The sequence below is a fragment of the Podarcis erhardii genome (genome assembly GCF_964252035.2).
Source record: "Podarcis erhardii genome assembly, chromosome: 4".
Classification (NCBI taxonomy): domain Eukaryota; kingdom Metazoa; phylum Chordata; class Lepidosauria; order Squamata; family Lacertidae; genus Podarcis; species Podarcis erhardii.
In genome coordinates this window covers 13,326,867-13,351,295 of record NC_138508.1, presented here as the reverse complement: position 1 = coordinate 13,351,295, position 24,429 = coordinate 13,326,867, and the positions used below count along the sequence as shown (strand labels likewise).

General features: G+C 45.8%; 1 protein-coding gene and 1 long non-coding RNA gene across 3 annotated transcripts in view; one reads left to right on the top strand and one right to left on the bottom strand.

Annotated features, from left to right (window-relative positions):
* The window catches only part of RAB30 (RAB30, member RAS oncogene family), a 39,448-nt gene extending 18,374 nt beyond the window's left edge, over positions 1 to 21,074 (top strand). The window contains exons 2-5 of the mRNA XM_081860824.1: positions 13,411 to 13,511; positions 16,461 to 16,544; positions 18,475 to 18,658; positions 20,605 to 21,074. Coding sequence (XP_081716950.1) covers positions 13,419 to 13,511; positions 16,461 to 16,544; positions 18,475 to 18,658; positions 20,605 to 20,855 — 612 coding nt within the window. The 5' untranslated portion in view covers positions 13,411 to 13,418 and the 3' untranslated portion in view covers positions 20,856 to 21,074. The remainder of the gene's footprint in view (positions 1 to 13,410; positions 13,512 to 16,460; positions 16,545 to 18,474; positions 18,659 to 20,604) is intronic.
* The window catches only part of LOC309341409, a 122,621-nt gene that overhangs the window by 35,041 nt on the left and 63,151 nt on the right, over positions 1 to 24,429 (bottom strand). The gene's annotated exons all lie outside the window — the stretch shown is intronic.

Sequence of the window (24,429 nt, the reverse complement as noted above, 5' to 3'; positions counted from 1 at the left end):
GCTTTGAAATGAAAATACAGCCATTTATTTCAGTTCAAAGGAAGCGACCACAAATCCCTTCCTTCACTCATTCACCACAGGAAAGCCTCGCTCCCTTCTCTTTCGTCTGCTGTCTGGGGATAAAACTGACCTTCCTCACAGGGCTGTTGTGAAAGATTGATGGGTGGGTTAAAAAGTAGGTGGGGGGGTTGTCGGGGGGGGGCGTGGGAGCACACATGCAACCGTCCCTTCTAACATCCCTGCCCTTCATGCAAACTCCTAACCTTCTTGGCCTGAAAGGGTCTTCTAAGAATGTTCATCTAAGTACACTTGGAAGCTCCTTTCCAACCTTTGCGATTCCATGTGCCAATATCTTTGAGAGTAATGTGTGCCTGACTCCGCTGCTGTCTTCACACATTCACTTTGAACATGTATGTGCATGTAGAGGGCTTTGCTTCTCTGCATATCTGCTCACAATTAAGCCTCCTTTCCAGCTGTTGGCTGGGAGGTCCTGTTGAGCAAGAATGCCTGGAGGGGAATTTTAAGCACATTGGGGTGGCAGGATGTACTTATGAGCCTCTCTGTACCTGAGCACCCCCACCATGCTGGGTTCCCGATTGCGGGGAACGTTCAGACTTTTCTGCTCGATCTGGGGAGGTTGGTAGTGCAGGGGGCAGGCTGGCATGTGTGTGGGGACATTTGGGGTAGGGCTGGCGCTTGGGGTCCTACACCACATGATTTGACATACCACCATAGCTCTGTTCCTGAGAGGAGCATTGCCATAGTGTGTGCTGCCAAATACAGCAGTTCTTTCCAAGGATATCAGGACAAAAGGAATGAGGAGGTGGAAGGGGAACCAAAACAGTTTTATTAACAAATAAACAGCTGGCATACAAAGCATAAAATAAAACATACCCGACAGGGGCTACCCAATCTCCCCTTCAGCTGCCCGGAGCCCCAGGTAGAGCAGAAGGAGAAAGATCCTGACCGTCGGTCTCCCAGCATCAGGTCCTTTGATCTGGGCAGAAGCTCCCTGGGCCCCTCCCACCTATGGCTTTTATAGCCTGCCTTGATGTAATCAAGGGCACCTGGCATTACTCATGATTAGCCCAGGACCCTGAGATGGGATTAATACAGAGCGGCTGAGAGTCTCCCACTACCTGCAGCCGGGCATCCAGCCAGCACTTGCAACACAGAAGAACCAAAGAAACACCTGACAGGTGTGTGAAGCACAAGACTCAAACTGGGGATGTTAAAGGGAAAGGGACATGCCACCTAACTCCCCGGAATACAATTGTCTTCCGCACTTCCACTACGTTGTGCCACCTATATCTTGAAGCCAATGCTGGAGAACGTGGATTCAGCATTTAAGGTGAAATGTGACTGTATTTGCTTGCACTCTTCCATAGCTACTCTTGCCCCTCCTGTTCCTCTCTGCTCTTTGTTGTTTTCCCCGAAGATTGTAAACTCCTTGAGGGCAGACAGCTTTTTGTATACACACAAAACTTTGCAAACAACCCAGAATGCTTTACATATTGACTGCGAGTGAGATTTGTATGTCAGTAGTTCTGGCACTACCTTGTCCACAAAGATGCAGATGTTTTCTTGCTTTGGCTTTGCCCACTAACAAGGAACATCTGCACAGCTTGCGGCCCACCAAGCGAGACAAGTCCACCACCCACAAATGGTGACCCAGAGGCTGTTTTTCCTGTCTGCTTTGGATTTCTAAAATCAGGATTGCAGGGGAGGAGGTCTTGGCAAGCACCTGGCCAGTCAAAATTGCGTTCACGCCTTGGTGCATTGCAAATTATGGTAGTCCACTTTAAAAGTCTAGCATTCAGCAGCACAATCCTATATTACATTACTTTCCAAAGACATCACACATTGAAAACATCCCGATACAGGGCTGCCTTCAGATGTCTTCAGAAAGTAATGTAATTGGTTATCACTTGTGACATCTCTCTGCGTGCCTATGTGGAAGCAAGTCCATTGAGATCATTGCTTCTTCCTTCCAGCACTGCAGGCTTGATCATGGTTTTTTGGCTGGGGGGTGGTGACCCATAACAGGGTCCAGCAGCCCCCAACCCAAGGTGGGTCAAGCCACTAGCTCCAGGACCATTTTCATTCTCACTTTCTTCAAATTGTTCCAAGGAGGAGGGGGGTAGCAGAAGGAGAGGGATGCAGAGGATGAGTTAAAAAGGTCTGGGAGTAGATTGGAAGAGATGGGAGAAAGACAAACATACAGCTTAAAATTTTAAATGGGTCCCTTTTTGAATGTTAGGGGTAAAGATGAGGTCTTTGCCTGAAAAGGTTGAAGATGGCTATAACTGCATTCCTCAGTCTTTTACAGTGCAATCTTGGGTTTACTTTTCAGTAAGCCTTTCATCTCTCTCTCCTTTGAGAGCTAAAGACAGCCACAGAGCCAGACTACATTTAGGATCCAAGTCGGGAGATATGGCGACTACAGAGAGAGTAGCTATCTCGATGTTTTAAGTTAATGGCTAGACCGTGTAATGGGTGGTTGCAGACATCTCATCTCTGATGTCCTTGGCTATGAGAGAACACATCTAGGCAGCATCTGTATCTGCTTGGCTGCCTTCTTGCTCCTGGCAAGGCTCCTGAGCTCAGGTAGAACGGCATCTACATTTTGAGAAAGGGACTATATTGTTCTTTGAGGAGGTGAGGGGGGCATGCAGGAGAAGAGCCACAGAGTCCTTGCAGGTTTGGAACCTGCAAATGCTGGCATGGGTGGCTGCGCAAGCAGGCTGAGACTTGTATATTGGGGGCGACTGAGGAGGAGGAAGAGGCAGGTGCCCAAACTCAAAGCCTGACTTGACAGTGAAGCTCACAAGGTGACTTTGGACTATCCTAGTCTACCTCCCAGGACTGTTGTGAGGATAAAATGGCGGGGGGTGGGGCCGATGGAAAGGACATAACCTCTTGGATATAAATCATGCAAACTGGGCAACTTTCCATCATTTCTCTTATTTTTGCATAAATTATGCTTTAATTTTTAACTAGTTTCTATGATTTATTCTGCATAACTTTGAACTCTCTTTCCCCTGCCTGTTGGAAAGCACCACCAGTTACTTTAGACATCTTTGAAGATGCATCTTCATGGGTTTCCTTGATTATTAAGCTGTGCCCTGTCTTTTTATATAACAATGCTTTATTGCATTTTTGTATTTTGTCCTACTGTTTCTGTAGTTTGCACAGATGGTTTATATATAGCCAAGGCTGTGGCAATGGGTTAATCAAGACCCTCTTGGGGTACTAATGCTGTGAACCTCTCCATTGTAAGCTCAGGTTGTATATATGTGTAAATAAACCATATATCATAAAGACACTGCAGTCTCTACTGTCCCTTATTCTAATGGAAATACGAACCCTGGGTAAAAGCGCCTGGAACCCCTGGAATTTTGCACCGCTTGGAGATTGGGATGGCATGCAGTAATATAAATCTCTAGTGTCAAAGGCCACAATAAAGATAAAGTGTCTTCAGCTGAAAGCTGTGTAGTGACGAAACCAGAATTCCACAACTTTGGGGCTACCACAGAGAATGCCCTCTCTCTGCAGATGCCAAGGTTAAGAGGGTCTAAGAGGGTCCATAGGGAAGGAGATGCTTTTTTCAGATACTTGGTGGTCTTAGTTGTTTAAGGCTTTAAACGCTTATGTGAGCATATTGAATTGGCCCCGGGAACAAGCTGGGTTTCACTGCTGCTGTTTCAAAACTGGGGTTATGCGAATTCTAAACAGAACCCCAGCCAGGAATCTGGCTGCTCCATTTTGGACCTGTTGAAGTTTCTTGTTCTTAGGCTTCTCCCAATACAAACTCAGCCCGGCCATCCCTTCCAACAGACGACAGTCCTCTCTAAAGTTGGACATGTGGCCTCTCCTTGGCCCATGCCCAACTCTAACCACTGCACTGTGTTGGCTCTGTAAATAATCACTACCATACGGGAGGAGATGTGGGTCAGTGGTGACCGTGTATTCCCCCCCCCCTTTTCTGGACGTGTGTAGTTGGCCTTTAGCCTTGTGTTGGAACCAGGCCTGAGCTGATGATGCTCAGAAGCCAAGTTTGAGGCTTGCAGCTTGCATTTTTCATTTTTCTGGCGGCTCAGACTGTGGAAGTGCCTCCTGTCACAGTATTTTTTTTTTTTTTTCATTTTACTTTAAGACAGCAATGCACTCTTGGCTTCTCTTTCTGTGTGAAAAGGGCAAGATGGTTTTAGCTTTCACCTGGCTCTCTCTTCCCCTCTGTGCCGAGGCTAAATTGTCCTTCTGGGGTTTAAAAGATGTTTCCTCCTGTGGTTTTCTGCTGCTTCAGGAAATGGCTCCTCTGAGGCGTCTGTGGGTTGTCTCAAGCCACCCAGAGGAGGGGTCTGGCAACACTTCTCTCCTTTCAAGAAGTGAGTAGCAACTTTGCAAGTGATGCTTGTGAAGATGCAGGTGAGAATCAGGAATCCTGGAAGCTGATGGAATTGTAGCATCATTTTGCCGTCCAGATGTTATCTGTCATTCAGTCTTCACACCAGCAAAATAATACTTTATTAGCTTAACTTAGGGTGTTGCAGAGCATTCATAGTGCTTCATCCTAGGGGTGTGGAGAAGATTTGGAGGGGTCCCAAATAAAGAACGGAAGCAGACAATCTTTGGACACAGATTCAGTGCTTGTCCCGGCCAAAGCACCATCTCTCCACAGGGCTTTGAACTGAAACAGAGACCTCCAAAGCGCTTGCGACACTTGGAAATTCAGGTGCTGAAGAAACCCACACACACTACCTGTCTGCAAAACCTGGAACATTTCTCCCCAAGTTTGCTACACAGGCATCTCCCCATTTAAAGCGGTAAAGAGACCCCTGACCATTAGGTCCAGTCGTGGCCGACTCTGGGGTTGCGATGCTCATCTCACTTTACTGGCCGAGGGAGCCAGCGTACAGCTTCTGGGTCATGTGGCCAGCATGACTAAGCCGCTTCTGGCAAACCAGAGCAGTGCATGGAAACGCCGTTTACCTTCCCGCCGGAGCGGTACCTATTTATCTACTTGCACTTTGAGGTGCTTTCAAACTGCTAGGTTGGCAGGAGCAGGGACCGAGCAACGGGAGCTCACCCCGTTGTGGGGATTCGAACCGCCGACCTTCTGATCGTCAAGTCCTAGGCTCTGTGGTTTAAGCCACAGCGCCACCCATGTCCCTAACTCCCCATTTACGTTCACCGCAATTGATGCACAACCCATGCATGCGTGCATCACGTCAAACCCAGAAGTGACTTTTAAAATGGTAGAAACTGCCCTAAAAGAGCCCAGAAAGGGCAAAAAAAACAACAACAAAAAACATGTGCGTGTTGGGGAGAACCCTGTGTTCTGAGCGGAGCTCTTTGGAGTAAGTGTTGGGAGAGATGTAATAAATGAGTAAAAAAAGTTAAAGCCTGGCTAGTGTGTAGCCATAAAACCCCCCACAATTCTGCAAGAGATGTCCTCCCTCAGCAAAAAGAGCCACATGCCCATGGTGCTGCCGGCCCCCTTCTTTCCCTCTCTCTCACACACACATAGTGAGTTAGCATTGCAGGCTCTATTACAGTGGTACCTCGGGTTAAGTACTTAATTCGTTCCGGAGGTCCGTACTTAACCTGAAACTGTTCTTAACCTGAAGCACCACTTTAGCTAATGGGGCCTCCTGCTGCTGCCACGCCGCCAGAGCAAGATTTCTGTTCTCATATTGAAGCAAAGTTCTTAACCTGAAGCACTATTTCTGGGTTAGCGGAGTCTGTAACCTGAAGCGTATGTAACCTGAAGCTTATGTAACCTGAGGTACCACTGTACATCTGAAAACTTTATTTTCTACTGTAGCAGGAACCCCCCCCCCCATCATTCAGTTTGTACAAACTTCACACACACTCACACTCTCACACTACATACGCTACGCTTCTGTTATAAATTCATAGAAAATCAACCATGCATCGGATTTGCACTGTTCTTTTATTTTACTCCATGAACGAAGGACTACAAAATGGGAAAGGTTTGATACAGGGCACCATAATCCCTTCACCATCCCAGCACATCCACAGGAGCTCTGCCCAGTTGCTATGCCAACCTTGATGGTTCTAGACAAAAGACAATCAAGATCACAAAGAACTTGCATATGGGAATGGATTCAGCACGGACTGGAACAAAGGACAATAATCAGCTCTTCCCTCTGGGGGCAGGAAACTGCAAACTCCCCTCTATCACCTGGAAAGTACTCATGGGGAGGGGGAAAGGGGGAACCAGCCAGGAGACAGGACACTCAGGTTACCACCACAACTCCTCCCTCAACCCCTCCTTTCTGTAATGTATGCATGATGTTTCTGGGGGTGGGCTTGACCTAGAGGATGGGAATTTCAAAAGTTTTTATAAGGTCTTGCACACCATTTTTCTGTCAAAACAAAATAAAAAAATTCCTTCCAGTAGCACCTTAAAGACCAACTGAGTTAGTTCTAGGTATGAGCTTTCGTGTGCATGCACACTTCTTCAGATACCTTCTTCAGGTATCTGAAGAAGTGTGCATGCACACGAAAGCTCATACCTAGAACTAACTCAGTTGGTCTTTAAGGTGCTACTGGAAGGAATTTTTTTATTTTGTTTTGACCATGGCAGACCAACACGGCTACCTATCTGTAACTGGAACCATTTTTCTGTGTCTTTCCTCTCACTTGCAAGTGAGGGGAGTACCCTGTTGCAACAGTCAATAAAGGCCAAGCCTACAGGCTGCTGATTTGCTCCAATTTACTCTGGTTGGTGTCTTTACTTTTTGTCCAAGGGAGCCCTCGGATTTTTACAGTAACACTACATTTTCCCCTCTCCTCCCTTTTCTGCAGCCAGCCACCTCAGAGTGGAATCAGAGATACTCCGATGCTGCCTTTTCTCCACAAGCAGCATGCATGCTCTGGCTGACCGACAGCCTGGCTGCTCCCTCTGACTCCTCCTCTTTGCGTTCCTGTTCCTGGGCAGATATTCTGCACGCCGGCGTGTAGGCTGGTGAGGGACACAGAGCCCAGGTTCCTTCCTTCCCTGTACACGCCTGGGGTGCAAAGAGAGAGGGGAGGCATTCAGTTCCTTTGTCTAGACAACATCCTGGAGTAAGTCTGCCCAAACCGGGGAAATGTTTTGGGACGTGCTTTTTCTGACACCCTTGAGCCTCGGAGCTGCAGTGGTGGTTTGGAAGAGGCAGAACTGCTCTGTTGTGTCCTGTCAGCAGCTGTTCATAGCCAAACATCTGGCCTCCTGACAGCAGCAACATTCCAGGTGAACGCTAGAAGAGATGGGGTTAGTCACTGCAGAGATCTCTGCAGCGTAAGATCCCAGGGTGTGGTCTGAAGGCAGAGGAGGTGAACACCTTGCAGATGCTAAGAAGGTCCGGGTTGGGTCAGTGCCTGGATGGGAGACTGCATGGGAGAAACATGTACGTTGCCTTGGGTTCTTTGCTGGGAGAAACACGGGTTGCAAATGCAACAAAACGTACACAATCATAAATAGAGAGTGATGCTTATACTTTTCTGCAAGCACAGAATCTGACAGAGAGCGAGAGGGCACAAGTTCCTGGTCCTCACGACTGAAAACAAACGAATGAAAATTGAATGCTGAATCTGACCCCCAGCACTCAACAGGTGGGATTCTATTGCTCTGCATAGCCAAACAGGTAGCAATAGCAGAATAATGGATTTCTGGAACAGCACATAATTTGGCTCTTATTGCAGAATTTTATGGCCATGTGATAGGGCTTATATTTATATAGCTTGAATTCGTCTAGTCCCTGACTTGCTTTGTAGGGGAGAAGAAATCTAAACCTGGCGGGGCCTTGCTCTTTCTTGCCCTCCCACCCCCGTTTTCTGAAGCAGTGCTTCAGCTGTTTTTATAGTATTCCCAAAAGCCAGTCTTTTCACCAGTATGCTTTGTAGCAATTGTCCAGCTGGGTCAAAGGGCCTGTTGGTTTTCTATTTGCCCTGGACCTTTGGCAATCTTTTCCAAGGGAGCTGATTGTTCTGGCCAGCTGTGAGCGTTTGTAACAACCCTGACACCACATTCCAGAGGCTAGAAATGCATCTGCAGCAGCCAGAAAGATTTCCAAGAAATATTTAGACTTTCAAGATGGGTGTTCCCCCCCCCCTCTCTCTCCCCTCCCTTCTCCTTTTCAGAATGTGTTTTGGCTGCTCTTTGCCTTCTGCTTCCAATAAAACCAGCTTAGTTCTCCCACACCCCCTTAGTATTTTTGTTCTGGGTGTCCTTCCCCCCTGTGTCTGCACAGACAGGGACAAAGGATCATCCTTATCTGTGTGGCCCTGACACATGCAATAGCTGAAGAGAAGTCAGTCACGCACAGTCAAGGGGAAGGGTGGGAAAAAGCGCAAAGAGGCTCACGCGCAGCTGATGTAACATCCACATCAGATGTAAATTGTTGCCTGCATGCCATTCCTGTTCACCTTTGGCTTCCAGTGCCAAGGTTGCAAGTTCAATCCCTGTATGGGACAACTGCATTGCAGGGGGTTGGACTAGATGATTTATCCCAACTGAAGAGACCCTATTGTTTTTATTTGTTAAAGCGGACTGGAAGTGGAGACAGGAAAGAGCAGTGAGGTTTTTTTGGTTTGTGGATAGCCCTAAATTATATGAAACTGCGAAGATCCAAGCAGACCACAGAGAGCTCCCAAAGGACCTCTCCAAAGTGGGCAAACGGGCCACGAAATGTCAAATGAGATTCGTTCTGTGTTCCAAGTGATTGTTTTTAGTAAAATAAAATAAATCCCTAATTTCACATGGCATTGATGGGGGGTCTGACCAGGAAAGAGATTTTGGCATCATGGTAGATTGCTCAATGAAAAAGTTGATCCAGTATGCAGGAACCGTGTGATGTCTTTCTATACATCTGTGGTCCTGACCTATTTGGAATATTGTGTCGTTCTGGTTCCCGCTTTTCCAATATATGCAGTGTTGGAAAAGGTGAAGGGAAGAGCAACCGAAATTCAGTTTAATTTATTGCATTTATGTTCCATGTTTTTCTCCAAAGATCTCAAAGCGGTCTGCATGGTTCTCCCCCATCCCATTTAAAGTTCTCAAGGGGTCAGAGCACATCATCCCAGAGCTATGGTTCCCAATTGGTGGTCTGCGGAGGCACATCCCCATCAATGGGGACATCCTATTTTGGGGGGCTGTGATCTCGCATGGGTCATGTGACTCGCATGGGAGCACGGCCCAGTTTTGCACTGGGGAATGTTGGAAGGTATGGTGGCACCATTCACATGATAAAAACTGGCAAAGAGATGTCAAGATTTTCAAAAGTAGGGGGTCCATAACTTGGCTTTTGAAAAACAGGTGGTCCACAGTGCTTAGCTAATTGAGAGCCGTTACCCTAGAGGAAACACTAAAGGCATTTGGTTTTTTCTAGTTTTGGGCTGATTAAGGCAGGGTTCACAGAGGGTTGGTATACAGTATATTGATATTTTACAAGATTTATTTACCATTTTTTTAACACTCTGAGTGGTTTACATATTCATAATCTTTCTTATTTATTTTATTCATTCATAAAAGCATTCCTTTACTGCTGTATCATGAATTATCAGGGTGGTGTACAACAACAACAACAACAACAACAAATAATAATAATAATAATAATAATAATAATAGTAATAATAATAGTAATAATGCTACAAATAATCATTAAAGTGACTGGCTAATTAAACAGCCACAAAGGCCTGCTGCCATTTAAATAAAAAATATTCAGGAGATGCCTGAAAGTCAAAAGTGATGTTGGCTTCTGGTTGAGGCTGTTATGACTGCAATACCAATAAAGTCAAACAAGTAGACATAATAAAACAGAACATTTAAGATAATGGGCAGAGTGGATGAAGCGAACAGAGAGAGATTTCTTTTACAATATTAGAGCCCAGGGTCATTCAGTGACGCTGAACGTTGGCGGGAGTTCGGGATAGACCAAGAAGGAGGTGATCTTCACGCAGCCCATATGGAATTTGCTACCACAAGGTATGTGTGAACATTTCTGGGCTGCTTTGAACAGGGATTTAAGACATATTCGTGGAGGATAAGGAGCTCTAGATGGTGTATGTGGTTCTCACAATAACCCTGCAGGGTACCGTATTTTTTGCTCTATAACACTCACTTTTTCCCTTCTAAAAAGTAAGGGGAAATGTGTGTGTGTGTTATGGAGCGAATGCAGGCTGCGCAGCTATAACAGAAGCCAAAACAGCAAGAGGGATTGCTGCTTTCACTGCGCAGCGATCCCTCTTGCTGTTCTGGCTTCTGAGATTCAGAATATTTTTTTCCTTGTTTTCCTCCTCCAAAAACTAGGTGCGTCTTGCGGTCTGGTGCGTTTTATAGAGCGAAAAATACGGTAGTTTAGGCTGAGAGACAGTGGATGGCCCAAGGTCACCCAGGGAGCTTCATGGTTGAGTGGGGATTCAAACCCTAATCTCCCAGGTCATAGCCAAACATTCTAACCATGATATCTTGCTGACTGTGCAGTACAGTGGTGCCTCACAAGATGAAATTAATCCGTTCCATGAGGCTCTTCGTATAGCGTTTTTTTCGTCTTGTGAAGCAAGCCCATTGACAGCTTAGCGGATTAGCGCTATTAGCGGTTTAGCGGCTTTTAGCGGATCAGCTGATAAGCGGCTTAGGGCTTAGGAAAAGGGGGGGAAAAGGAAAAAAACCCCGCAGGAACTCGCAAGACATTTTTGTCTTGCGAAGCAAGCCCATAGGGAAATTCGTTTTGCGAAGCGCCTCCAAAACGGAAAACCCTTTCGTCTAGCGGGTTTTCCGTCTTGCGAGGTGTTCGTCTTGCGGGGCACCACTGTATACTACTTCCAGAATCAGAGGTAGCATGCCTCCAAGTACTAGATGCTGGAGAAGAACAGCGAGAGAGGGCTTTGCGCCACTTCCTGCTTTTGGTCTTCCTGGAGGCATCTGGTTGGGGGCTGCTGTGGGAAGCAGACTAGATAGACCTTCAGTCTGAGCCACCAGGGCTCTTCTTACCGCTTTAAAACTGAATTCACTTCCTGTGTTTAGAAGAGGGAAACCGAAGGCCTTCTTCCAAAACCACCCCGTGGCTTCTGTGCAATTATAGACAGAAAGTTGAACGGCACCCAGGAGCTGCCGTCTGAGGTTTTATACCTCGAGCTGCCCGAGGGTCACTGAGCACTGAGTGTGACACGGGGTTGCATCTGTAATGTGGCGCTGTTACTGAAGGATAGAAACAGCAACAGGCGAGAAGCGAGTTGGCTGTAGCCAAAGTCCAGTTGCAGTCATGTTCGTACGGCGAGGTTGAGATGACAAAGTTGGCTCCAAAGGGGGGCTGCCACGTGCTTTCCACATCCACCCCAGGGTTCGAAATTAGCAGGGCGCCAGGCGCATTTCACACCTAGAGATTCTCCATTTGCGAGCACCTCAAAAAGTCTGGGTGCTATTTTTTTGCGCCTGGCTGACACTCAAGGATTACTGAAACATATGTGCTTTGAAGCCTCAAAGTATATGTTAAGGAGTTTAAGAATAGAGAGTAGAGTGTTTTGAAAACTGAAGCATGGTACCAATATTTTTTGCTGTAAACACATTAAACATGTGTGACGTTAACGTATGAGAGTGCTGGAGGTGAAATAGTTAAACAGGTTACCCAGTCAGGACCCAGGGAGGTGGAGTCAGAGGGACTATAAAACCAGCTCTGGGAGGGGCGAAGGGGGGAGTTTGTTGGGAGTTGGGTGGTTGGTTGGAGTGGGAGTGAATTGGGATAGAGTCTGTGGGTAGGTTGAGTTAGTGTCGCGAAATAAGCTGAGTCAGGAACAGTTAGGAGCTAGGAAGACAAGTAAATATCTGAGAGGTGGTTTAGTGAGGGAGAGCAGGTAGTGGAAGTTATAGGTCTGGATAGGCACCCTATGATTGTAATTGACCAATACCATTTATGAAACCACACGCTTGTTAAACTGCAATAAATAAACAGAGGTTTATGTTCCAGTTTAACCCTGACTGGACTCAGTATTCTACCAGGTAGGGCCTGGGTGCTGGCAGCGAGAAATAAAGTGGTGGCACAGGGATCAATAGACGGTGAAACGTCCGGGGACCCTGTGTGATCGCCACACCATGTATTAACAATTTCTGTTAAAAATGTGATATTAACAATGTGTCACTTATGTGAACTGCGTATTAGTTCATGCTTATCAAAATAATAAATAAAGTGTTGCTGGGTCTCTCCCCCCCCCCCAAATGGCCACTAGACCTTCTGTTTTGGCCCCCATAACCCAGGTCCCAGGAGCCATTTGGCTCCTAGCTTTTCTATTCCAGTTTCTAATACTGATCCATCCATGGGAACCTTTATAAATGTGTGATATGGTCCTTCGTACCACCTTCTCTCCCAGCATCTCTAGGTAAAAAGATCTCTGGTACCCTTGTATGCCTCCTTCTGGTAAATCCTGCATCCCAGCTGGTGCCAAACATCTTGCTCTGCTTTCCTTTGGTGTTTTTTAAAACATATTATTTATTAAAGTTTCAAAAATGTTACAAAAAGAAAAAAGAAAAAGAAAATAAGAAAAATACAAAATACAGAAAAATAAAAACAATTAAAAACATTTCAATCTTTCCATGTCTTGTCTTTCATTTACTTGTTTCCCTGACCTCCTCACACCTCCCTTTTTTGTATTCTAATTCAATTAGCAGTTTCAGCAAATCCTTTCCATTTTTGCTTTTATCTTAATAATTTATCTTAATATATTGTAACTTTACATTCTCACCTATTCATAATCCAATTTTCCCTAATTCTATAACATTACTGCTAAAACCACATAACTTCATTCCCACATCCTTCTAACATTCCTTAATTTTACAGTGTTTCTGTAAATAGTCTTTAAATTTATTCCAATCTTCTTCTATTGTCATTGTCCCATACAGAACAATGAAACTGGAACTGGGGATAAGTTCATGAAACCAAAGGGTTGGTGGCCCAAAGGAGTTTGGGAACTGTTTTTTTGAATGCTGTATAAGGGAACTATATTATATGCATACCATCCCTCATCCACAGATCTCAGGGCAGTTCAAGATGTTGCAGTAATCTAACCTAGAGGTTACCAGATCACAGGCAACAGTAGTTCCTAGGTTCATGTGCTGCCATGATTTCTGTGTACTGGTGTGAAATTGCCAATACCGCAGTGACCTTTGCCTTGAATACCTGGAGGATCAAAGTCCATCAATAATGAAATAAGTCACTGGGTTTTCTAAAGTCCCTCCTTTATGTATTTTGCTTCTGATTCTGTGTCGCCGGTGGATTCCAGGGAGCTTAACTGGAAACCTGTTGCTCCTTTAACCAGCGGGAGTTAAAGCCCTTTGGAGAAGACCGGCTGCAACGGAAGCCCTTTGGGGATTTCTTTTTTAATTCCTTGTTTTCCTTTCCCTTGCAGCTGTGTAAATGAGTATGGAAGATTATGACTTTCTCTTCAAAATAGTTTTAATTGGGAACGCTGGCGTGGGGAAGACCTGCTTAGTGCGGCGGTTTACTCAGGTAAGGTGACATTTCAGGGTTGTTGATGCTTCGGGCATTCGAGAAGGGCAGGGCAGATGTGTATGCAGCACATTCATATATGTGTTAGTGCGCAGGAGGAAGGAGCTAGTGTGAGATTTTGACCAGCTTCGGCCCATCTGAAGCTGAAGCTGATACAGGCTCATCATATCTTGAGCCCAAGCAGAGCGTCGTCACACAGCAGAAGGATAAGCAGTATGTGCCACATTCTCAACTTTATTTACACTTCTATGCTGAGAGAATACAAACATGCATCTTGCCTCTGTGAGAGCAGAGAAGCAACTCCTCTCGGAAACAAAGAACACCGAGAGAAACAGTGAAAAACAGGAAACCAGTGACAGAGGAAACCAGTGAACGTCACATCCAGTCTCCCATTCCCGTGGGAATCCAACAGTAACTCTGACTGTGGAATGCAAAACAATGTCCCGTGACTGCAGTTGCTGCTCAGTGAGGGAAATAGAAACCAACATCTAGGACCCAGGAGAACCTCTGCCATCATCTCCTGGTATGAGGCAGGACTGTACCATCATATAGTAAGAGAGGGCATCAGCCAGCGCAGGAGTGGCTTGCCTGTGACCTTCTGGGTGTCCCCCTATTCTTGTATCAGGGTGTCCAGTCTGGCGATCTCCCTATGTTTCTGGACTCCAACTCCCATCATCCCCAGCCAGATTGGCCTCTTGTCAGGGATGATGGGAGTTGGAGTCCAACAGCATTTGAAGGGCTGCAGGCTCTTCATCTTTGAACTGCAGTCTCTGCTGCTGCTGCTGCTGCTGGGTTTTGGGGCAGGATGAACCTCATGGGTGAAGACAGGCTGGGGAAATCCTGTTGGACCATGCGCATTGTTTGAGGATTGCAGCATCAAACAGGAACTTGGAGGTTTTTAAACAGAGGATGGGTGGGGATCCACTGCAGATTCTTTAGCTGTGGTTCCTGCATCGCTGGGGGGCTGCAGGGGCTTGCAGAGCCAGGCAGAGGCCCGGGCCAGGTAGATAATGTGCCCCCCCTTTTTTTACCCTGGGGATAGCTGAAGTCTTATAAATAAGTAAGTACAGTGGTATCTTGGGATGCGAACAGGATCCGTTCCAGAGCCCCGTTCGCATCCAGAAGCATACCTAACTGGTGACGGCACATTTGCACACATATGCGTCTCTTTTCGCCGCTTCTGCGCATGCATGTGACGTCATTTTGAGTGTCTGCGCATGGCGAGCGGCGAAACCCGGAAGTAACGCGCTCCATTACTTCCGGGTTGCCGCGGAGCGCAACTCGAACATGCTCAACATGAAGCGTATTCAACCCAAGGTATGACTGTATATAAATAATTTTCACAAAAGTTATGCTGAGAAATAATTTTATTTCAAGGCTTTAACCATATCTGCATATAAAGACAAAATGGAAAATATAGTTATTGCGATTGTGAATATGCTGACTAAGGCCCCCTTTGGAATCGGAGGCCCGGGCCAAGTGGCCCATATGGCCCCCCCCCCTCTGTCTGGGCCTGGGGGGTGGGACTAGATGACCAAGTTGCAGGGGAGTGTTCTGTTGTGCTGCAGACTGCCTATAGGATGCAGACCCAGATGGGCTCTTGTTATATTTCTATGAGCAGGTGATGCCACTTTGGTGGAAGGAAAGTAATAACAGAAAACTGGCTTTCCCCTTCCCTTTCTGTGCAAGAAGACATTGAAAGGGTCAGCGGCGACATTGCATTTGCCTGGTAGAAAGGAAGTTCTTGCCGAGCGGTTGCGTAACGCACGGAATGTTTCTTGGCAGTTCTGCATCTTAAACAGTCAGCACTTCTTCCCCGTGGAGACCTTTCAAAGAATGTGCCTGGAAATATTCTCTTTTCTATGGGCAGCCTGCCATGGGGGCTGGAGCGAAGTTGACCCCCCACCCCTGGGGAAGTGGGGGTGGGGAATCAAAACACCAGCTTATCCACTCCACAGCCCGTCCCTGTAAGTGTTCCGAGGGATGGAGGTGTCCAACAAAACAAGAGGAACAAGTTGTGGTGCAGAGCTAACAAAAGAGGCAGCTGGTGCTTTGCTTGCTCTGTTCCAACAGCGCCAACTTAAAATTCTGCTGGGAGCACTGCAGACTGACCGAACTCACTGTGATTTGGTGGTTTCTGGGAGACATCTCCAGGTGATTTGTGTTCCTTTGCAAGGAACATAAATCTTGCTTGCTGCGCACACGGGGGGGGGGGGGACAAAACCACCCAAACATCTCTTCTGTATAAAAAATTGGGGGGAGGTGAGAGAGAATCTGCACATATTTCACTTTTGAGAAATACTGGGCTTTTCAGCTACCTCTCATAGCTTCCAAACATTATTATTTTTTTGCTCCGTTGGGCTGGTCCTCCGTGTCAGATGGGATTTGCACAACTTGGTCCCCCATCTTCTGAAAAACCGGCCGCAGAACAGTAGCTTTGGGGGCGGGGGTTGTGAAGTGGTTTCTCTGAGCTGGATGAAGGAAAACAGTGTACGAGAAATCCAAATGAAATCCAAAGTGTGCAGCTCAGGAGAGTATTGGCCATGCGTTTTACGAAGGGAGGACAGTGTCCCCAAGGGACTCTGGAGACCATCTGTGCACGGAACTGCAGATGTCAATTCCTTGGCCACATTCCCCAGCCACTGAATGATGCCTCCTTGCCTGAAAAAAAACTAGAATTAGACCTGTTGGTGGTGCCTCATTGATTGCCATTATGCTGCAGGGCTGTTGCCTTGAGCAAAATTCTACTGTTGCAGGAAATCTGAAAATTTCCCTCTAGCCTTCCATAAAGAAGAGATTCAGAAGAGGCATGTAATGACACAGAGCCTCAAGTCAGAACATTGATCGGTGTTCACAAGATTCTTCCACTAGGACAACGGCAGTGTGAAATGTCCAACATTCCTTATGCTGAAAATGTTTTATGAACAATGTTTGTTTTCCCTTCTCAAGGGTCTTTTTCCACCAGGGCAAGGTGCCACAATCGGCGTTGACTTTATGATTAAGACAGTGGAGATCAATGGTGAAAAAGTAAAGGTAAGGGTTTGCTTGGTTTTTTTCCTCCACTTTGAGTTGATTTGACATAAGGAAAAACAGTTTTCTCTGTTAAAATATATGACCACTCAGGGAAATACCTGGGATCTTGGGATTGGAACTCTCATATTGGCGCCATGTTGTGTGATGTATGAAAACTCTGGATCCTATGAGTTTCCCCTTCATATGGAACTTCCCTGTGGCAGCAGTGGGGATTCCCATAGAAGGATCTCATTTCCCCTGTCTTTCACTCTGCCTCATCCTCTGCCCCCCACCTCTTATGAACCAAAGATCAGGTTTCCCAATCAGTTGGGAGAAAGCAACTAAGAAAGAGATTGTAGAGGAAAGTGGCTGGGAGGCTAGGGGTTAAGCATCTCACTCTCCCACCTGTGGCTTCTCTCTACTGAAAATCCCTCCTGGCGCTTGCTTTGCATGTTGGAGGTGAATGTTGGCGATCCAGAGTCTAACAAATGGCCTCTACTACTGGGCTTAGCTGGCAACCTATAAGTATATTGGCGGCTTTGGAAGGGGTATTGTGAATGGTTGCTATAGCATGGCAAGTGCAGATTGCCTAAGGGCCCCTCTAGGCACTCTTTTTATTGTGCATTCAATATTATTTGTGCCTATTAGGCTATTAGGTTGGTTATACATGCTCTCACTTTCAGCAATATTTGCACCTGCAAAGGTTTTCAGAAGGACACCCTGCTTTGCTTCAGGTTGGTGCATGTCCCTTAACTTCCTGCTGAAATATCTTATATTCTAGGGTTGCCATATTTAAAACACTGTAACTATGGACAGAAAAGTTGTTAAGCTTTTTGGGAGGGGAGGGGGCCAAAGTTGTTGAGCTTTTTGGGCAAAATTGCTTTATGGGCAAAATTGCTTTATGCTTTATACGTCTAAGACATTTTCCCGATTTCCGTACGGACGTATGGCAAGTTTTCTGGGGGAGCATTGTAGAGCAACTAATAGAGTAGAGTGATATGTGGACTGTGCAGTATAAATCCAGCACTAATGCAATATTGTTGGATTCAATGACATGTTGCAGAATACACCCGGGGAGGGGACCTACCAGTCTGGAAGGGCCCTAAGTTGTTGTAGGGCAAGGGTAGGGAATCTTTTCTGGTGGGCAGCCCGTTCCTTATCCCAGTCCCAGAAGGGCTGCCCACCTGCCCAGTTACATTCCCCCATCACTTTGCATGCATATGCAGTATCCACATGAGGCTGGTTCCAAGGAGAATCACCGGGGATGTCATGCATACATACATAATTTTATTTGTATGTCGCTTTTCCATAGATGAAACCATGCTCAAGGTGGCTTTAAAAGAATTACATAATTACAGACATAACAAAAGTAGTAATAAACAATAAAGTATCAAAAATACACAACCAAAATTAAACAATTTCCCCATAAAATTCAGAAGATCTAAAATAAAGATACAAAAATTAGTATCATTAACAGCAACAGCCCCCCTCTCAACAACCCCCCCAAAATACCCCAGCCCAAGAGTCATCTCAGCTTCATGCCTCCTGTTGTAAATCTCAAAATGCAGAAAGGGTTGTGTCTGTGTCATAAAGTAGACAGGGCATGAGAGAAGTTTATATCATCACGAATCATGGAAGGAGCTAAGAGAGAGCAATCCATCCCTTCCGTTTTTCCTAATAAAATTCAGGGTGAAGCTGTGGGCCTTTTGACATGTAATACAACCTTGTTTTAAACAGATCCAGCAAGGCACTTTTCGACATTCTTAAAACGGGGTTGGGTTTATCGGGTGGCATACGGAAGAAATATTGCCTACGTTGAGACATTCTCGGGAAGGAAATTGGGGTCAATGAGACATTCTAATTGAGGATTTTGTACTAATGCAGTCACTTTCTCCTTCCCACCCACCCACCCACCCCAATCATTTTTCCTCCCTTGTTATGGAAAAAAAAGCTGCAGATCTGGGACACGGCAGGACAAGAGCGATTTCGGTCCATTACTCAAAGTTACTATCGCAGTGCTAATGCATTAATACTGACCTATGACATCACCTGCGAAGAGTCCTTCCGATGCCTCCCAGAGTGGCTGCGGGAGATAGAGCAGTACGCCAGCAATAAGGTCATCACCGTTCTAGTAGGTAAGAGGCATTGATGCAAAGGGAGCCTTAATAGCAAATCCATGGGTGGCAGAGTTGGGCAGGGGGAGTTGGAGCACAGGGCCATTGGAAGCATTGGCGGAAGGGAGATATGTGTGGCCTGCCTTCTTTGGACACAGCTATGCGCTGCGCTAGGCTTAACGCCAGCGATTTTTAGCAAGGATATGGAGGCCCAAGGTCTCAAAACGGCTCCCGGAGCAGTTTTATAGAGCTGTTGATTGCCGTTGGCAGATTTTATTGGAGTAGTAAAGAGGCTGCATGCAGACAGGGCTGGTCACTTCCAAGGAGAGCAGGGAAGGAAGGAGAAAGAGAGTCCAGACTTCCATGCTTCACCTCTCTTATGAGTTTTGTACGTCATGATGGCAAGCCCACAAATTGCAGCGTTTTCTTAACTTAACCGAGCAACCATTTCCAGTGTTCAGAGGTGACTGACGTTGCTTATGCAGGCAAAACACCAGTATCTGTGCACAGGAAGGAAGCATCTGCAGGCTCAGGGGAACCCCAAGATTTGCCCGTACCCAAAAAAACCACACTACCCTTTAGGAAAACAGTGCAAAAGGGGAAGGGAGAAACAGCTTCCCCAAAAACATAGCTGAATGAGAAATGCATTAGCTTAGTGGCCATGGAATGCTTTTCTTTGTGAGGTCCGAGGGAGCAAATGGCGAGGGAGGATCAAATGGAGTCTCCAGAACTGGAGTATCCTGCAAGGCAATATTTTGTTGCAGCCCCCACTAGTAGTTCAGAAACCTATGGTTGCTCTTTTTGCACTGAAATTTTATTCTGAATACCCAGAAAAGTAATGTGGTTCTCCCACACACACACACATACCCCCTCCCCACTGCTCCTAGGAGGGCTTACTGGCTAGACAATTCCCCATGCTGGGTCGCATCTTCTCCTCTGGCTCCTTTTCAAATGGAAACTCTTCCAGTCATTTAGGTGTGTTGGGACAGGGGTACAAAATGGGCACCAGGGATTGTACAGATATATTGACCACTTTGTTATTAAAAACAAACTACAACAAAACTTAAGGCTTTTTCCTTCCTGTTTGAAATAATTGGACTTGATGATAGAAGGCAGATGCTTTAGTTGAGATTCCTGCATTGCAGAGGGTGGTACTAACTGACCCTCAGGGTCCCTTCCAACTGTACAGTTCTACCATTCCAAGATGAGCTAGTTATCAACTTTTTGGGTTTAGTTAGGGCAGCTGGCCAGCTGCAATGGCACTGCGGCTGCTTCTCATTGGCTTTGTGCTTGCAGCCTAACAGTATGAAACACATTTACCCCTTGAATACAGACAAGGGACAAGGAGGGAAAATGGGAGGTGTGCAGAGCTGCTGCTCACCCCCTTTAGGTTGCAGTAGTGCCCATACCTGGGAACGTGGGGTGTGGATGACAAATCCGGAAGTGGGAGATATAAATTCTGGTTTTGTGCCCCTCCTCCTTCCTGCTGAGTTCTGCAAAGGCGATGCTGAGAGGGGTCAGCAAACTTTTTCAGCAGGGGTCTGGTCCACTATCCCTTAGACCTTGTGGGTGCCGGACTATATTTTGGAAAAATAAATAAATGAACGGATTCCTGTGCTCCACAAATAACCCAGAGATGCATTTTAAATAAAAGGACACATTCTACTCATGTAAAAACATGTTGATTCCTGGACCGTCCGTGGGTCGGATTTAGAAGGCGATTAGGCGAGATCCGGCCCCTGGACCTTAGTTTGCCAACCCATGGCTGAGACTAAGGAGGAAGCCAGCAGCCTGAGCTGGTTATAAGAAGGCAAGCAAGGTGGGGAGTAGTTGAGGGTTGGTGCGTCAGTGCCCCATTCATCCTAATGGACCAGCTTCCACTGCTCTGTAGGGTGGGGTTTTTAGTTTTCGTTGGCTTCTGCTGCCTGCAGCCAAGCTAATCTCCTCCGTCTGCTTTGTTTACGCAGGGAACAAGATTGATTTAGCGGATAAAAGAGAAGTCTCCCAACAAAGAGCGGAGGAATTTTCCGAAGCCCAAGACATGTACTATCTGGAGACTTCGGCTAAAGAATCGGATAACGTGGAAAAACTCTTTCTCGACTTGGCTTGCCGGCTGATCAGCGAAGCGCGGCAAAACACGCTTGTGAACAATGTGGAATCCCCGTTGCCCGGGGAAGGGAAAAGTATCAGCTATTTGACTTGCTGCAATTTCAACTGATAACCAGTCGAGCCCCCGAGGGTTATGACTCTTCTTTCTCGCCAAGGCCTGTCTTGACAAAGGCCGCTCCTGCCACCTCAACCCAATCTGACTGGCGGATGTCGTCAGGTTCACAACCTTGAAGCATGGCAGGCTGGCCACTTCGCCTGCGGGGTCAGCGTAGCAGAAATATAACCTGGTTTAATTTTTTAAAGATATATATATATACACACACACAAATATATATATAAATGTAATTCCCCTGTAATCTGGAGGTGGTGAGGATTCACAAGGGTGCTCTAGGTATCCGATGGCAAGCGGAAGCCAGGTTTCACTTCCAGGAAGCAACTAGGGAAACTTCGTTTCACTTCCAGGAAGCAACTAGGGAAACTTCCTTGGAATTGCTGAGTAATTTCTCTCTCCCCCTCCCCCCCAACCTTTTAATAAGTGTAATGCACATTAGCCATCATTCAGCTGTCATGGCCTGCCAGCTAAGCAATGACCTGTGTATATAGATATGGCCCAAATCATTCGGTTTCTAGGGCACAGCCCCTGAAAATATGTTTCTTTTGGGGGGGTGGGGGTGGGAAATAAGTGTTAATGCCTCTCATGTCCATACACTTTCATCGACGTGGAAGTTAAAAATAGAAATGCCAATATTTTGAAACCAACAAGAGTGGAGATTGGCTCTCTCACTTCTTTGGGTACTAATAGTTTGGCTAACTTTTGCCCCGGGTGAAATTTTAGATGCGATCCATAACTGCCCGCTCTGTTTTGTACAGAAGCCAGGAACTGTTCACTAGAAAGCACCAACTGTAAAACAAACAAAGAAAAAAACCCCTTTTTGCTGGTAGAAACAAGTACACCACGGGCCTCATTTTGCCTGGCTGCTGTTTCTGTGGGTTGAAAGAGTTGGTTTTAGCTTATTAAAGAGGAGCATTAAAAATCCTCTGCGAACTTGACCTGAACAAATAAGTGTTCTGAAGTTTGCAATTAAAATCAGCATTCTTGCACCGTCCTGGCATATAGTGGAGCTTTCTGTTCCCACTTTCCCTCTTACGGAAGTGACCCGATGAAGGTGTTTTGAATATAGTTAATTATTTCGGGAGTTAGCAGAAATAGCTCCAGGACTGGTTCATTGGAATGCTGGGTAACTTGGGAATTTGGACAGCAATATAGAGTTGTCTGTTTAAAGGCATATTACAACACAAGGATTCTGAGTTTTTTTTTTGGGGGGGGTGCTGGCCAAATGTATCCATGTGTCCACTTTAAGCACAGATGCCACACGTGGTGTGCACTGCTAAATGTAAAAAAGAAAGTGTGAGGAAGACCTTACCAAAGGAATAAAACCCCAAGATCAGTCCTGATAATAGCTGTCCAAAACAGCAGTACAGTCTGCAGAAGGATCGATACTGAGCGTGCTTTTAATTAAAGCAGAAGCAGCCGCTGCCACGGTACTGGACTCAAATCCATTTGTGGAAATGTATTTCTCATTGGGAAGCGAGCGCACAATTTCATAGGGTTTTTATATGCTTTAGGAATAAAACAGATAATGGCAGCGCATGTTCTGATCTTTACTGAGGCTGCGACCATCTTGCAAAGCTGTAGCTCCTGAGAAGCGAATTCAAATTGCAGCGTCAAAAAGCCTTCCTTTATAATGTAGTCGCTTGCAGGCTCACGATTGTAGTTCATCTAATTTGCCCGCTGCGCTCTCCTGGGCTCAACTGTGTGTGTGCGCGTGTGTATCTGTATGTAAAACTCTTGGCTTGGGCATTCCCCTCAGTCCCAAACCACGAAAGTTGGAAGCAGTGTGAAATGTGTCCTGCCCTCATCTCCATTGTTACTGCACCTCTTGTGCCATGCTCAAAGAACGCACCCAGATTCTGCAAATTGGATGCTGGAAGAAGAATCACAGGGGCAGAGATGGCCATTTTCCTCAGATCTTGGTGTTGACTCACTTAACCCTGCAAGGAAGGGCGAACTGTCTGGTTCATGATGGACCTGCAATGGATTGTAATTTTAGTATTAATTCGCTGGTTATTCTGTATTAGTATTAATTAGTTCAATTATGTGCAGAAGAAGAATGGGCACTATTTGCTGGGGACTGGACGGGTGCATCTCCCCTGGTGAAAGGGGAACATGTGAAAAGGCATGGATACATGATGCGCTCTGTGTATCAACCCTTTGTTTAAAGAGGGCTTGCTTTTACTCGAGGTGCTTCTAGGAGGCTGTGCCCGATCACCGACAAGGCGATCTCTTCTGCATTGAAAAAGAAGCTGCTAAAGTTTTAGCCTTTTTTTGAGAATAAAGTCAACATTTTAAAAAGTGTGTGTCTTCCCTCTGCCCCCTACAAGGTTTTATCAAAATAAAGGGAGTGGACTGCAGTTTTCTGATAAATCACAGGCAAAAGGTTCATTCTGTGGTATCTCCTGTGAGAAAGAGCAGGTAGCAAGTGATGGAAAAGACCTTTGTGCTGAGACCCTGGATGGCTACTGCCAGCCAGAAACTAGATGGAGTCTGACTTGGTGTAAGGCAATTTCCTATTTTCCTTTATCGCTGCAGCAGAAACACACAAGAGATGAGATGTTAAAGGAATGTTACAGGGTCAAACCACATGTGGCATGATCAAAAATACCCCTAGGGTTTTTATTTTTATGTGGAGAGTTGCATAATACATAAAGGGAGTTGCCATGAAATGAAGAATGCATAGGTAGTATTCAACTTAGAGTAGACCTATTTATATTAACGAACATGACCAAGTTAAACTTGACTGGGTAAAACTTTAGTTTGGCCCTTAACTCAGCTTTCTAAACTTTTCATGTCTGTGACACACTTTTTAGACATGCATTATGTCACAGTAATTCAGTTTTACTACCAAACTTGAGGTTAAACTAACCCCTTTCCAGCCCTCGGAGGATTGTGGAGCGTGCTTGTATGACACGCCTACACACTGCAGCAGACACGCTAATGTGTCGCGACACACTGTTTGGGCACACCGTTAACTCTTCCTCTTCCTCTACTGCCCCTCTCGAGCTGTACACATGCAGAACTCTTTTTTTATATAACTTTTATTAATGTTAACATATGAATTATAATACATACCACAAAACTTCACCACTTGTACAATCTTTTTATGGACTCCCATCAGCACCTCTCATGATCCCCTGTTTTGACCACTTCTTATGCATTTCTTAAGATAATTAAAGGCAATATTAATTTAACTAATCATCCTCCTGTACACATGCAGAACTCATGGGAAAAAAAGTATTTGCAAAGTCAGAGTACTTGCAGGAATACAAAAAAAGCTTTCTGGACACATTTGGATACCCAAAAGATATGCTTTTGGAATGCCACAAGGCAAACTGGAAGCAAGTAGCCCATTGTGTTAAGGCATCCATTTTTAACCATATGCATTGGATGGATCAATCAGCGATGTATTGTTCCATATTCCTGGGTTATTATAAGAGCTGCATTCCAGATGTTGCTTTCATTTCCCACAGCTGCACACCAAGGCCCAAAAAATTCTTTTCTGGAAGAGCAGAGCAGCTACAATTATTTCCATTTTAGTAGTTTCCCCTCGATTGTTCAAAGCAGC